The 16,211-nt window shown below is 41.0% G+C and overlaps 1 protein-coding gene across 1 annotated transcript in view; it reads right to left on the minus strand.

Annotated features, from left to right (window-relative positions):
- Window positions 1-206: 206 nt before the first annotated feature.
- Window positions 207-16,211, minus strand: part of myom2b (myomesin 2b) — a 39,349-nt gene continuing 23,344 nt past the window's right edge. Inside the window, exons 19-36 of the mRNA XM_017694089.1 lie at window positions 14,403-14,581; window positions 14,165-14,279; window positions 13,447-13,609; window positions 11,515-11,621; window positions 10,706-10,750; window positions 10,274-10,410; window positions 9,831-9,975; window positions 9,650-9,712; window positions 8,686-8,753; window positions 8,310-8,423; window positions 6,192-6,279; window positions 6,066-6,104; window positions 5,179-5,284; window positions 4,288-4,451; window positions 3,351-3,387; window positions 3,182-3,204; window positions 3,028-3,083; window positions 207-1,613 (exon numbers count right to left, since the gene is read on the minus strand). Of these exons, the coding sequence (XP_017549578.1) occupies window positions 1,179-1,613; window positions 3,028-3,083; window positions 3,182-3,204; window positions 3,351-3,387; window positions 4,288-4,451; window positions 5,179-5,284; window positions 6,066-6,104; window positions 6,192-6,279; window positions 8,310-8,423; window positions 8,686-8,753; window positions 9,650-9,712; window positions 9,831-9,975; window positions 10,274-10,410; window positions 10,706-10,750; window positions 11,515-11,621; window positions 13,447-13,609; window positions 14,165-14,279; window positions 14,403-14,581 (2,084 nt within the window). The 3' untranslated portion in view covers window positions 207-1,178. The remainder of the gene's footprint in view (window positions 1,614-3,027; window positions 3,084-3,181; window positions 3,205-3,350; window positions 3,388-4,287; window positions 4,452-5,178; window positions 5,285-6,065; window positions 6,105-6,191; window positions 6,280-8,309; window positions 8,424-8,685; window positions 8,754-9,649; window positions 9,713-9,830; window positions 9,976-10,273; window positions 10,411-10,705; window positions 10,751-11,514; window positions 11,622-13,446; window positions 13,610-14,164; window positions 14,280-14,402; window positions 14,582-16,211) is intronic.

A 16,211-nucleotide genomic window follows, 5' to 3' on the forward strand; every position in this document is an offset into this window, starting at 1 on the left:
AAAAAGTGCTGATGCAATTCAGATAGGGCCCGGCAGCTCCTCTAATCGCTTTTGTCCTTTCCTGTCGCCGCGCATTCGCGCACCGTGCGAGCGTGTGTGTTTACGTTTGTCTGGTAAGCAACAAGCACAGCATGGTAGAAGTGATCACTTCTTCTTTTTAATAACACAAAAGCAAGAGGAAAGTCAAGGAGGAGAGGGGAGGGGAGGAGGCTGGTGTGAGATTTATTTGAAGTGGTGAGGGGGCCTGGCTGTTGCCTAAGCGAAGGCCCGACAGTTCTAGGGCTATCCATCCCCACTTACAGCAAACACCTCAGGATTCCGCCAACTAATTGAAAGTGCAGCTTTTAAAAAACAGAGATTTAATAAACTAAACATCAAAAGCAGGGCCATTTTTCGCCAAAGCACCTCCAGGGAGAGGCAGCCAAATTCATTAGAGGCCCATTCTGCTTAAGTAACCCAGATGACAAACTCTTTCACAATGTTTTTTTTTTTTCCGTTATGTAGTGGAGAAGGTACTAAGAATAACCTGACCCCATCTTTTTCTCTTTCTACCTTCTTTATTTGCCTTCACACAAGGCTCTGGATCATTGCAGAAGACTCTGACACTGTCCTCGTTGAAAAATGACATCTACGTTTTAATAACTTTTATTATTCCATGGCACGCTTAACAGATTAATCCCTTAAACTGTAAGGACCAGTAAGTTCCTCACCCTTGTAACTACATGCTTTATATAGCAGATATTGAAAGGGCCCATATCTTACAATTGTTGTAAGATCCATTAACATTTATGTGGTTTTATGCACCAAAAACTTTTATTTCATTTTTACACAGCATCAACCTCATCAACTTTATCCCTTGCAATTAAACAGGCTGTTCTTGTTACACTTACACATTGACACTCCGCATAACTTTAGTACAGATGGGTGGGTCTACACTGCTTAATGCTAGGTCGATACATGTAAATGTTTGGTTTTGGTGACATCATAGAAATAGTGAATTCAAAATGGGCTGTGGACCATATAGTGTTTACAAACTACATCAAACTTTCAAGAAATCAAGGGAAAGTCAGTTTTTAGTGATATGGGCCCTTCAAGATTACATGAATAACAAGCCTAGAGTTTAAGGGGTTAATCCTGTTGCTGTTGTGCTGGAATAGGACGGCTCACAGAAGGCTCCTTTACTTCCTTCTGGATGGAGTTGGGGACTTCACACCTCGGCCTGGGGCGGGGGATTTGGGGGCCTGGGGTGGGGCTGGAGACTTGGCAGTGGTGGGGGCAGGGCTAGAGGGCTTGGCAGCAGTGGGGATTACGATGGGTTGGGTTGGAGGCATGATCCTCTTGGGTGAGGGTGAGGGCTTGATGTCTGGGATCTTGTCTCCATGCTTGTAGACACTGACCACGATGTCCACGGACTCACCGCCGTACTTGTTCAGCACAGACATGGTGAACTTACCAGAGTCCTCCAGGGTCACTCCCTTGATGGTGAGACTAGCAAACTTGCCCGAGTCCAGCGAGATCACGTACTGGTCGCCGGGCTCCACCTCCTGGTCGCTCTTGTACCAGGTCACCTGCGGCTTGGGGTCACCGCACACTGTGCAGGTCAGGCTCAGGGTCTGCAGGATAGCAAAGTAGAGAGTAGACTATAGTTGTGCGTTGTTCTCCTGCAAGATGTCCTCAAAGGATAAGGCAGTATTTTCAAACCAAATCACTTTTTTATCACATCTGTGGCAGGCTGTCGTTCATCCCCGGAAACTCATTTCAGATTTGGGTCTGCATTAAAGTAATTTACCGCAACAGTGACTTTTCTCACTGTTCCTCGGTGAAACAACCGCAGACAAACACAGAGCCTTAGAAGATGCTAAATGTTTCAAACTGCAAAAACATCAGGCTTTGCAACCCATATCTTAAGATGGTGCTCATATGTCATTATTCTCTTCTAAGTGTTTTTCCCTCTACATCAATTTTCTGTATGGCACAATACTATACTTTGCAACAGACTCTGCAATAACATAATCCTACTCATTTCTCCTTAAATGGACAGCCTAAGTATTCGTAAATATACACATCTTCTGGGTTCGGCAGCTTTATAACTTAAATGTAAAGTCCGTAATCCTTATTTTGTTCTATTTAGCCATTCAGTCCAGAGGTGTTATTCCTTCTTCTTTTATTTGCACATATATACTGTATAAAAGTGACCTTGGTCCAATTTCCTCAAAGGCAAAGACTTTAACTGTTCAATATTTCTAAAGCCTCACACTAAACTTTCTACTATGATTGGCACTTGGGATTTGTGTTCAGACTAACAGATATACACAAGGTTGCTCACATGGACTGAGTAAAAATGTGGACTTAATAGAATAATGCATCTGTTTCAGTGCTATAAAAAGTACCATCTACCCCACTCTCTAGCCTTAAGGGAGCTCTCATCAGAGAATCTCTCAATGTGAAAGCCCCGCAAAGGTCCTGGATGGTCAGCTCCTTGCCTTTTAATGGGACCTGTGAGCCACGGACCTACCACATTCATTGGATCTGAAAGAGAGAAAAGACGCTGGGCATTTTCCACTGCTGGCCCATTCAGGCGGATCACAAACCCGCCAATATTCCTCCCGAAGCTGAATAGATGACATTCCCGCAGCCGCCTCCCTGCTGCTCCCCAACAGTGGATTATGAGGCCAGAGACAATGCAGGGAGGCTCTACAGTGGTAGAGGAGGAATACCAAGCCCTCCAGCACACTCGTTCCTTGCAGAAAGAGAGGAGATGATCCTCTGCCCGGCCCATAGACCATTCAAAATCACTCCATAAAGAGGCCCTGTGGCATCCTGGATCACTAATGCAACAGCATCAGCACCACAGGGCCAACTTAATGGGCTGCAAAATGCAAGCGAACACAATTCGCCCATACCTAGTAATAGACTTTCATTCCAATGATGTTTTTCTCCAAAACCTTAAATGATCCCAGGGTCCAAAATGAGGTTTGTACATTTTTGTAATGTTTACACCACACTCATGCTGAGGTGAAGTCAAACCTTCTTTTCCATGATGGTCACAACATCCGGCAGGCCACCGACCACTTTGCCGCGATCTGCAATGAAAAACATAACACCCCAGTCAGGCTGAAGTATATAATTATATCAATAAAAGACCCCACCAAGCGCCCGGGACTTGAAAGAGTGTACTCACTCTTTTCAGCATATGCTTCCGCTCTGAAAGGCAAGAGAAGAATGTCGTTGTTAGTGGGCTCATTAGCGCACGCTAATATTTTACCCACACGCTGACATGCGGCACACATGCTCTGCATTGCTAAACATTTGGGAGGACCAAACAGCCTCCGAAGCAGTGATTATCTTACTTGAGTCTCTGGAACTCTGCATAGGCATTCTCATAGACTAGAAAGGGGGAGAGCAAAGACAAGAAGATAAAAGTTAAGCAAGAGGCTAGAAAGAAAAAAATAGCCTGCTCTAGCCCCTGCTTTCTTCCTACAACCTGAAGGGATGTTATATATATTTATTTATAACATAAAAAAGTTCAAATCTCATTATTTTAATAGCTTTGTTTTTGTATGTTGCAGGGCACAGCACTCCATCCTCCTACTAATTACTGTCACTGCTCGACAGACCACATGACCTGTCAGACACCACACAGGCTTTCAGTTATGTTTGCTGTCAAACAGTTTGTTGACTAACTGCTGCCAAAGCCAGGATCTGCACCTTTTGATACTTCTGTTGCCGCTATTTCATCCCTGGACTTGCCCGATTATGCAGCCTGTGTGCGCAGCTGCGGCGCTGGCCTTTTCTTTCAACTGCAAATCTGGGCAAGGCCCAACACAGGGACAACCATAGGAGGCATTTTGCAGAGGCGAAAAAGGCTCACAGCCGCCTGATGTTGATGATTTAAAAAACGAGGATTTCCTGAGTAGAGATTTGTTCTGCAGGATTCATGAGCAAAACAACTCGATGACAAATGAATAAATAGATAAATAAATAATGCCATCTTCTGTGCTTAGAGCTGTGACTGGCTGCATTTGGTTAATAATGTGGTTTGAAGGGATTTGGAACCCATAAGGGTGTTGTTATGATCACTCAGAGGTCAAAGAGTGTGTCCAATTAAAACTTATCACTCGAGTTTGGGTTTAATTGGCATTGTTTGTCTTTGCCAAGAAGACTGCCAATGAAAGGCACTGTTAATGTTCTGCTTTCTTGCAAATCATCTTAAAATCAGGATTTTTAAGAATTAAGCAACACAGAATTTAAGGAAAAACAGTATGTTTCAGAGAGAGCTTTGCTTACCTTGTCCAGAGAGTTCGAGGGTGCGTGTGTACGACTTTTCATTGTCCATCAATTCAAAGGTGTACACACCCTTATCCTTTTCAGTGGGCTCCACTATCTCCAGGCTGGCCATGGCTGGAGTTCCACCAACACGCATTCTTTCAGAAGCTGTGACTTTAGTATTCCTGTTAAATATGATGAGCAAGTTGAAATGTTTCTGTAAATATCTAATAATTAAGTCCCACAGGTATATAAAATATATATGACATATTATAAAATAGTATTTTCTGTGTTTGTCTACTGAGCAGTCTGAGTTCCCAGTCATAAGGAGCAATTTGTCTGGTATTTTACATGCTGCGGTCAGTGGGTGCATAAGTAATTGCCATAAGAAATCCTCGCAGCATTAATGCCTGCTCTGTGCACATTTCTCAGCGTAGATTGGAGGGCTGGAAAGATCCACAACAGCCACTTCAAAATGTTAATGCAGGGATTAGAAGACCCACGTGCACAGAACAAAAGTGGCCGCATTAGCCTACACACGAGAAGACGAGCTAGCACAACTGCCGGAAGAAGCTTTGCCTGCTGAGTTAGTATTCTGCACGCTACTCAAACACCCCCAGGGCCTGAGCATTAGGTAACTGTAAATCTGATAGATTTGTTTTGTATTGACAGTCGCGCAGAAAGCACGGCCATCTCTTGTCATTTGGCCCGGGTAATTTCCTGTAGTTCAATAATCGTTTTCTGCCGCTGCACACTAAAACGACACAATTATAGACAAAAATCTCCAAATCGTGTTTACATGCAGAGCTGCTGTCACGCTCGGGGGCGTGAGAGAGCATGTGCATTTAATTTCCATGGGTATTTTCACCACTTTCTAGGAATTCTCTTCACCAGAAGGAAAAGTGTGCATACCTTTGTGACCAGGTGATCTTCATCTCGTCTGTATAGTATTTCATATGGCACTGGATCATGATACCCTCAGAGGTGCAGTGAATCACCAAATCTTGAGCACTAGGCCCTGTTTGAGAAAGAGAGAAAGATTCACCAAACTTAGGATAGGCTGCAGGTTTCTCTGTCACAGAATATGTCATCCCCATGTTTGGGGTGCACTAGGGAGGTTTCCAGCAGAATAACTGGTGATTGGTTTGGGAAAAGGGGATTAGAGCTGGGATTTGGAAGGAGGAGGTAGACACGTTATACTCCCATAAGTCAGAAATGCTGCTAATGAGTGGCTCACAGCGACCAAAAAAAAACTAAGCAAAACCACACTGTGCTGTTATCTCCAGCGTTTTTGACTCATCAGTTATAATGCATGGACTATTGAGTTATTGGAACATCGCTGTTTATCAGGGGGCCTAAAAGCAGGCAGCAAGTTTCAGATCATTCAAATCATGAATCATGCATTTATGACAACAGCCAAGTAGGGGATATGAAGGAAGAGTAGCTAACTTACAGTACTTGTGTACAATGTGTTGATAATGAATTACAGAATCATCCTCGTTTGCATTCTAGGAGTTTGTAGGCTTGACACTGAGCAAAACTACCTGAGGAGCAGAAGCAGTTTTCCATCGTGCCTCAGCAGTCCTTCTGCAGCAACACTAAAGATGATATGTGGGAAACCATAAAAGACTTAATAATCTGAGTTCTGATTCTGCTTAAGATAGACACCCAGTCTTTGTATTTATTGAAGGGGAGTGAAATCTGGGATCGATATGAGATTGATCGGTGAATGCTGACCAGTTTTAAAGAGGCAGGATGAGCAGCACAGCATGCAGGAATATTAATCCTTCTATACGTACCAGCAACGCGTGAGAGATCATTAATGATGTCATCAAAGACTGTGGATGAGAGAAAAGGGGAGTTAAGGTCACTTTCTGAAATGCAAAAATGTGCATTCTACATTGACACAATATGAGCGCCATTACCTTTGCCAGAAATATCAACCTGAGACACGTCTTGTCCTCTGTCATCGCTGATAGTTGCTTTGTACAAGCCCACACTCTTCTTGGAGAACTGGAGGCAGAATGCCAGGAAACAAATAAACACAGTGTTTTGCTGAAACAGTCCAGTTGAGTAGGTTTTCTGTGGGCTGCTCATTCAGTGCAGCTCAATTATGGAATATTATATGTTCTATGCTTTTCAGTGGAACTTCAAGATTTCAATGAAGTGTTTAGGCAGCAGTGGCTTTGAGGCTGAGACCACCCACTACCAGAATTTTGAGTGTTTTGTTTTTTTCCTGAAGCACAAACTTCAGCTCATTATCTAATGGGAGCTTATGTCCTTGCAAAGGAAGTGAGTTTAGTTTATTTGGAAATGTGTCATTATGTAATTTTTAAATTTATGGTAATACTGAAGAGTACCAAGTGTATATATCCTTATCACATCTGATAAACAAATTACATAAAGGTAATATGTATGTTAGAAGGATTTGTAGCCATTGCAAGATGTGCCTACATCAGTAATTACAGTTGGAAATTTGCACCTATACAGACTGTTGCAGTGATGGTCACAATAATTTTGCCTAGACAACCTACAGTGAAGTGGAGGAGAGGACAGATTCAGGACCCATTATTTGGCTATTCTAGTAAACTGTCTAATGAAGGACATTCGTTATATTCTGACCAAGAGAACACAGTTGTCGAAATGGTAATGTTGACGCATATTGTGAGGCCATATAATGGCATATTTTGAGCAACGCCTTCTTATATATGTATATGTAGTCATAGGAGTTTAAACACTATTATTCTGATGCCAGACATTCTTTCAGCACATGTTTAAGACTCATGCCTCCATCTAACTGCGGCGTCTGCTGGGATTCTGTAAGGAAGTCTCTTGGCAGCACATCTTCAAGAAATCCTGCAAATTTATGGCTGGTTTTAAAAGGCAGAGGTAAATCGCTGTAAAACAGGCTGCTGCAAGTTGATCAAACTTTAGTATAGGAAGCAGGATGGATGGTAGTAACGGAATACATGTAACAGCGTTACATAATCAGGATATAAAAAAGGTAATTGTAATCTGAAAAAGCTACTAATCAGATTACAGGTAGATTGTAAAAATAATGTGATTACCAGCAGAATTATGTCTTTATTTAATTAAACATCGTTAATTAAAGACAAGTAATCCAATAATCAGACTGCATTAATTTGATATAGTAATGCTTTGGATTAGGTGACAATTATATTTGTAACAGGTAATCAGTAATCAGGAATGGCATCTGTAATAGAACACATTTATAAAGTAACACACCCAACCCTGTGGAGTAGAATACATATTCAGCTACATTTCTGTTGTCTTCACTCAGTTTTTGCATGATTCTCCCATGTTTTGCCCGATCCTCACTAAAACGTGTATGTCTGAGGAAGAGATGGGCTTGCATTTTACTATAAATGGCACGTTTTGGCTGGTGTACCAGTTTTACACATGACATGTGGGCAGAATGCAAATGCACGATTTGTGGCTGAAACGGGCACAAAAAGCTTAATACATCTGGCCCTCGGTGTCTAACAGACCTCTAGAAACCACAAGAACTAACGTGACACATCTGAAGAACAATCCGCTTGGGAGTTTGAATGCAACATATTATAAACAACTACTGCCCCCTTTGATCCAAATGTAAATTAAAAAAAAAGGTAAGTTATATTTATTCTGCTAGCCACTATGACTTAAATGCCTGACTGATAAGGGTTTAGCTAAATCACTCCTTCATTGAAAATATGTATCTGGCAAGTGTGTAAAGAGTATCTGTACTTATTTATTTTGATCGTCAGTTATGGCTATTTCATGATAATTCTTTCAGTTCAGTTCACAACACACCTACAGCATCAATCAATCAATCAATAGTATCCAATCTTGAGACCCAAAAAACTGATTTATGAACCTAAGGGTCCCAAAAACATCATCATTAACTCTGTACATCTACACCATGACACAAACCAACCATGGCAATCCCCCATACTTCCTTCTGTGCTACTGGCTAAGCCCAATAAAAACAAAGCTATTTTATTCCTGCGCTAGCTCAGTTGGGGGTGAACGAGTGATCTCACCAGTGACAGCGGGAGTTTGCAGACTCCGGAGCTGAGGTCGGCAGGCACCTCGGGAATCACTTCTACATCATCCTTAAACCAGTGGAACACTGACTCCTTCTTCAAATTAGCCACCTGAGGGGAGGGGAGGACACACATCAGGCAGCGAGCATGCGATGATGGACCAAGCAGGAAATATGGCCATACTGCCAGCACCATCTGTCATCCCTGTTCCTCCTGCACTTCTGAACACCAAGTGACCACAATGATCTCTTTATGACAGAGATGAATGAAGCCTGGCACGTTACTTATTTGGATAGGCGGTAGCGATAGCCTGGGTCATTTGTTTCAGTTTGGCCTATCTAATTGCAGAAAGGACGAGTGTTACTTGACTTGCCTTGCAGATGAGGCTGACGCTGGCATCCTCCCCAACGTGAACTGACAGGAACTGGCTAAAATGAGGTCCTATGAAGAGGGAGATTAAATTAAAATCCCAAAATTAAAGGGATTATTCACCTGAAAATTATAACCAGCAACAACTTAAAGTCACAGTGTTTTAAACAATTATCATGGTCAGATCTGTGTAATGCTTAATGGAGCCTGTTGCCTTTAGTAATATGAAATATTCTTTTTTTTTTCAGTTTAACAGCTTTCCGGCATTTATCTGACTCACATGAAGCCTGTGGAAACCCCCTTTAGGTTTACCTTTTCATGAATTTTTCATGAAAAGGTAAAACTAAAGGGGGATTCCACAGACCCTTTGCATTTCTGAACACATAAATGGTTAAGATGTAATTCTAAGATGTAAAAGGCACACATAGGTTCGCTGGTTGTTTTGAACAGTATGTAAAATGGTTATATTTTTGTTGTAGTCATTGTGACCCCTGGTTCCTATCACCACCACTGTAAAGAAAGAGTTGGTAAGCTTCTCTACAACAACCCATTTCACTGCAAATCTATTTAAATGACTATGTTTGAATTATGCAGAAAATTTAAAAAACCTCTGGCACTCCCCTTCAGACTGTAACTATACCACTAAGCACTGCTTTGAGAGCTTTGCTGTTTTCTGCTGTCGAGCAGCTTATGTAACAGCTTTAACTGCACACTTAAAAACTAAGATTAATTTGTGACACCAAATGGTAGGCCTGCTACCGTTGCACAAAAAAGGAAGCCAAATTATGCTCCAAATGTGTTATGACTAAATTATGTAGCAAACAATGATGAGGCATAAAGTAAGACTGAAACAGCATGTACTAAACTTAAAGTAAGACAGAAGCAGCATGTACTAAATCACAGACAGGTATTTGTCCTAGTGCTTGTTGCTTCTTTCAGCTTGCACTGATGCCAATGCAGTTCAGTACCCTCTTTCACACGGATGTACTCTCTTCTCTGGTATTCAGCTTCTGCTAGGGCTGCCTTGAAGGCTGAAGGAAAATAAAAAGGGAGGTAGCATTAAGGGTTCGTGAGCCAAGCTAGGAAAAAGAACATTGTATCCCAGATGAAAGTGGGATAACACCCTAGCAGCAGCACTAGATGGCTCACCGTTTCCGATCAGCACCAGGGAGGACTGGGCCTTCGCTCTTCCATCCTGTATCTGCACGGCATATGTCCCCTCGCTCTCCTCAGTGAAGTGATCCAACACCATCTCGATAACGCCTGTAGCTAAGTCGTGACTCATCTTAGTTTGCTGGAGAAAAAAGAGAAAAACAAACAGTGAGGTAAATAGTTCTTGCTTTTGCTAGAGGCAGCTGCAATGAGTGGCATTCGTTATTTATTTATTTTTATTTTGATCAAATTAAATCTGTTTGGTTGGATCTGTTAGTACATTTCATTGCCAGAGACATTCAATGTAGGTCTGTGTGCGCTTTAGGGCCAATGTGATATAAAACCCAAATTGTTCTTGCTGAGTGCGCATCAATTTACATTGGTGTCACCAGTATGGCTGCAGCTGTCAGTACCACTTTGCCTGACATGTGCTGCCTTACCTCACAGTTGACGAGTTCCTTGTTATTGGCAAAGAATTTGTAGGACACGGCAGAGGAGATGCCCTCGGTTTGAAGCCAGAAGCGCACGCGACCTCTCTCCAGAATCTTGTACGCCAGCTCGGTCTTCAGAGGGATAACTGAGGTGGAAAGAGAGGTGGCCATGGTGACAGGGTGATCTTTTTTTGTGTGCTGTCATGGTTCACGCACATAACCTCAGAAACAGTACAAAACACAAGACACTGCTTGTTCCTAATTCTCAAAGGAATTAAGTGTACTGATAAAAAACATGAGAGACAGAGGAAACGGCCAAAGCTCATGCAATAGTCCCTGCCCTTAAATCATCTCTACTGTTGGATACGTTTTTAGGCAGTGCCGTAATTAGTCAGAGCAAAAATAGCAAGACTGAAATAGTTTCTGTTGTCTGTTACTTACTCGGGTTGCGGATGTCGTAGCTCAGTGCCAGCATTTTCTCAAGCTCTGAAATGTGGAACAGAAGTACATTTGTATAGCTTTAGATGTTTTAAGATCACTGTGCAAAGGAAATTATGCACTGATGATATAAAATACATATGCTTTCATGAAACACACAAGAGTTTTCATAAAAAAAAAAAGACCTACTTTAAGACGGCAATAATGCTCTGTACAGAATGTGTTTTTTTATATGGCGCTTACACCACATACAAGCACTTATGAATTGCTTTAAAAAAGGGCAAAGGACACCAGAGGAATAATGGTTCTTCAGCAAGCTACAGAAATCTTTCTTCTAAAAATATGTCTTTGCTAACTACTTATATAAAATGCATTTGACAGCAACTTCTTCTTCTTTCGGCTGCTCCCTTTAGGGGTCACCACAGCGGATCATCTGCCTCCATCTTGCCCTATCCATTGCCTCCTCTACTTTCACACCAACCATCTCCATGTCCACCTTCACTACATCCATAAAACTTCTCTGAGGTCTACCTCTTCTCATTCTACCCGGCAGCTCCATCTCCAATATTCTTTGCCCAATATACTTCACTGTTAGAAAATGCAACATTGTCAATGTCCTTGGCCTTTCAGATGATGTCATTTGTGCAGATCAACATCTGTGTAAGTGACATGTTGAGTGTTACTTTGCTTGGACTGCATTAATAAGTAAGCTGAGTATCATAAGATATTAACGCCACAATCCAGGATTTCGCAGTGACAAACTTCATAATACATTATACTTCCTTCATGATTATTTCATTACCAGGCCTCACCTTCTGTTGTGATCTTGTAACTGGCTGAAGCTCCATCAGTGTTTGTCACAGAGACTGAGAAAGTTCCTACATCTTCTTTATCTGGGTTCTTGAACAACAGCGTTGAGCTACACAAACACAAATAAGTGAACAACACCGTGCATTTAAGGCTAACACCTCAGAAACTAATGAAGCTCAAATTTCATGCTCAGATGTGGCATTGGGCAGAGCCTGACCAATGTGAAAATGTTAAATGGTCAGTATAAGCTTATCTTGACTCCAGGAGCTTTAGCTAAAAAGTGCTTTACTGACTGACTTGATTGTCAACTGTGAATTATCAAATATGATAGTCAATTCTCAATTGTCACATTTCTGAAAGTCTTAAATAAAAGCTTAAATACTATAAATATTGCAGCACTCATGGCAAGGTTTCAAAGCACTCTCTGTTGTTTCATGACATTTTTCCTCCAAATTTAGTAGTGGCGAATTCCTACTCACTGGCTACATCTCCTGCCATCATAATGCTACCATACTAGGAGGGTGATGCCACTGGAACTTTTTGAACTAACCGCTAACTCAACATCATTGCTTTAATCCAGCCTGAAATTTTCATTCAAAATAGAATACAGAAGAGAGTAGAAGAGAATTTTGTGCGATCCAAAAGGTTCTTTTTAGTTTGAACCCGACCTGAGCTTGACAAATTTCTATCTAAACAATATCAAGATTTTAGTTCAAAACTGAACGGAGCTCAACAAAATGATGATCTAAATCAGGCCATCATCAGAAGTGCAGAGTGCAGAAAAAACCTGACAAGATGCCACTGGTCACCGTGTAGCAACAGTAATAGCTATCATTAGATCACAGATAAATAAGAATAATATAAAATAATCACGTCAAAAATGTTTAATTGCAATGTTAAAAAAGTAGTGCTTTCAAACAACATCTGAAACGTTTTTTAGTTAGTTTTAAACTTTCCATTCTGCGCTGTGCAGTTCTAATGTGGCAGGATGTTAGCCTTCACCTATTCAATTGAAACGCTCTACTTGTCTTTACGTAGAAGATATTAGCCTAGATATACAAATATATACATTTGGCCAAACTAATTGAATACAAACTGTGCTCTCCTGAGTCGATTTGCTTTCATTTACCTGGCATCTGTTTTCTCATAAGTGTGGGTATCTGTAAATTTTGTCAACATACAATTAAGTGACTCTGCATGCAATCATGTAAAACTGCTTTATGGCAGCAAAAGTAAAGAGTAAGAAAAAAAAATTTAATTAAATTAAAGCAGGGAGAACTATAGGGTAACGTCTGTTAAAAGTGGGAGGCAGGCTGTGAGAACCCAAATGTGAAATTTGGCCTGACCAGAACACGACGCACATTTGAGAAATTATGCCTGAGCCTGACATAAGCAGCTGCCTCCCGATAAAGGTTTCAAACTTTAATCAGTGGAAGCTTAAAACACTTGGAGAGAAACACTAACTGCTAATGCTGTCATGTCAGCTAACAGACACCCACACTAGCTTCCATGGCATCCAGAGAGAAAGAGGTCAGCTGAGCTCTCTTGGACTCTTTGGCATGGATGACTGTGGCATCATCAGGGATTGAACAACACTTATGTGACTGCTCCACTCTGGAACTCTCTCTTAAAGATAACATTTCATGCATGTACAGTATATTTTCTGTTTTGTGTTCATAATTTCAGCCTGTATCACGCTTCAAAAACTCAGTATTATAGTACAAATGAGTAACTGATGACTACTACTTTGGAAATGCTGCAAAACAGCACGGCACCATTAAAATCACTTGAAATCATTGCTCAAAATGAGTCACTTATAAATGCTAATGCATTACCAAAAACTTAGTATTAGCCACATTTATAGGCCAAACAACATATTGGTCAAGTCCTACGGTTAAGCATATTTTTCTTTGCTCATCTTTTTTTATGCTTACCGGCTGCCTGATGTTTTAATGGAGATTCCGCTGGAGAAGTCAGTGATTTCTTGGTAGGACTTCTTCCAGATGAACTGCGAGAACTCCGTCATCTGGCCGCTCTCAAAAGACAGGTAAATGTCGCCGGTCTGTTCATCCACTCCACATACGATTTCCTGGGTGCCTGCACACACAAGGCATGAGACGAAGAGGGCTCACATGTAAGCCAGCTGAAAATCCGACACTATGTAAAAAAGGTATGGAACAGCCAAGTTGGATTTATGGTATGGATATGTTGGAATTATGGGTCAGTGTGCTTCCCACATTTGCCTCCAACACAGGGATTTATGCAAGGCTCACACTGTTCTCCTCTGTGTGAGATGCTGCAATGTTCTTACACAGATAACCCCACAGTGCGCTCTGCTGGCGGAAGACTGAAGAACCTCCCTTTGCTCGACTATGAATGTTTCAGGGCTGCTCAAGACGAATCATCATCCCGTCTTGTCCGGCAGCTGGTCTTTTCTTATCGGCAGTCAGGCAGACAGCTGCTCCCTCTGCCACTTCAGAGCACCTCCCATAATGCGTCCTACACTGCAGAGCCTTCGCTCTCCCTTTCCCTGTGACCCAACACGAGCATCTCTCAATTCAGCAATCTCTTTCACCCTGTGCCCAAATCCTTCACTTCTGACTTGAGGTTTGCCTGTATCAATAGTAGCTAAAGTGTCTGTGTTTGTATTACCTGGTAGAGACTTGGCACACACTGGGTTGGAGGAAACTGAAGGCTTGCCAATGCCATTGGAGTTTTCGGCTCGTACACGGAACACATAGGACGAGCCTGTCTCCAGGCCCTTCACCTGAGGAAAAGCATCATTAATGTTAATAAAGCCTTTCAGTATGTCACAGTTCTGTACATTTGGCTCTGTGTTGCAATGTTGTAGACTCCACTGGAGAGTTTGTGGGTCTCACAGATGTTTTACCTTGAGGTAGCAGTGGTTGACAGCAGATGTGCTGGCAGCTGTCCAGGTTTCGGTGCCCTTCTTGCACATGTCCACATGGTAACCTGTGATGCCGCTGGCACCTGTGTAGACAGGAGCCTTCCACTCCACCACCACAGAGTTATCCCTGATCTCAGTGAAGCTCAGGTCATAGGGTGGACCTGGATAACACATACATTTTTAGCACACTGTGTAAACCTAAAAAAATTATTTTTTCATTTGCAGCAGCTGTCAGAAATAACAAAAACAAGTTGTAATTTTACTGTTCTCAAGTGTAGCTCATTGAACTTAGGGGAAATTAGGGGTTATTCTTACAGACATGAGGAATACAGTGACCCAAATACAAAATATTAAATTGGCTAAAACATAATATTTTCTGTTTTTTTTTTTGATTACACAAAAAATTGTCATTTGATTTCATTAAATTTTTTAAAAACATTTTCCAATTTGTGACCACATTCTCATTACTGGATTACAACAAGAAGTGAACATAATCTTTCATAATCTTTATACTTTTATACCAAGTACTTTAACCCCTTAAATAACAAGGGCCCACCCACCATTTCATTACATAATTCTATAACATAAAAATAGCTCAACCAGTTTGCAATGAAGTCCCTGTAGTTACTGACTAATCATTTTTGGAATGTAAGGAGTTAAAGCTACATATATATACACGTGTGTATAATATATTTTTTTCCCAAAAATATGATATTTTGACATTTTATCTCACTACTGCAACACACTGACAACCACTGAGGTATTTCCTTTTTACTTGCCCTATTAACAATTGGTTGTTTTGGTTATATCATTACAGTTTATTAGGAAATTATAAGTAAAGAGACTCAGCAGTTGAAAGTAATATAAACTTCTTTTTCTCATAAAAAACAAAAAAAATATCATTTTTACATTTTATTTAAATTTTGTACCATATACAACTCCACCTGACTCTCAAAACTTTATGAATATTGTGTATCTGCATTTTGATTGACACTCAAAGTGAAGTAGGAGATATTTTATTATGATTTCAGTTTGATGAAACGCTATTGCTGAGAGTACATTTAAAAACCTGACGACAAATATTTCCGTTTTCAGTTTTTGTTTATATTTTCAAAGTGACTTGAAAAGCAGTTCACTTGTGTTGTACTTATGAGAGCAGATTGTGAAAGAATAAGGGCAGTTATGGCTGAAAGTCTGGGAGCATGCTCTTAAATTGAAGGATAAATTAGCTGCATAACATTGCATGTCTAACTTAGCATAATATAACCTTCAATTACCGAAAAAGAAAAACACACTGGTGTTGATGAAGCAGCAAAATGGTCAGTAAACAACACCTTTCCCTCCCATGCTGGCGTTCCGACAAACCAAACTACTAACTCAGTACACGCAGTTCTTACTGTAACTGTGATAAATCAGAACAAGCTAACATTCATATATCAAACACCACTAAAGCTCAGCATGTTACATTACTAACATCAGTGTGAGTCACTGAAATTTTCTAAGCCATATCAGGTTCTGTTAATTGGAAGCTGCTTTGCAACTATCGAACTTTCAGTAGCTTGTCCGGTCACAGCATTTCATACATTAGCTAGCTAAATGCATACAGCTGGTTAACTAGCCTAAAATACAACTCATTCTGTAGACACAGTTCAGTTTCACATGAAAAACAATGCCGTCCGTGCTTTCTAGAAATTTGTCCACACAGAGCTTATTTAATGAACTAGCATGTTAAGGTGTTTAACCGGTTAAATGATGCTGCAGCCTGAAGAGCTATAATGTTAATCTAAATAT

This window comes from Pygocentrus nattereri, chromosome 5 (genome assembly GCF_015220715.1).
Source record: "Pygocentrus nattereri isolate fPygNat1 chromosome 5, fPygNat1.pri, whole genome shotgun sequence".
NCBI classification, from domain to species: domain Eukaryota; kingdom Metazoa; phylum Chordata; class Actinopteri; order Characiformes; family Serrasalmidae; genus Pygocentrus; species Pygocentrus nattereri.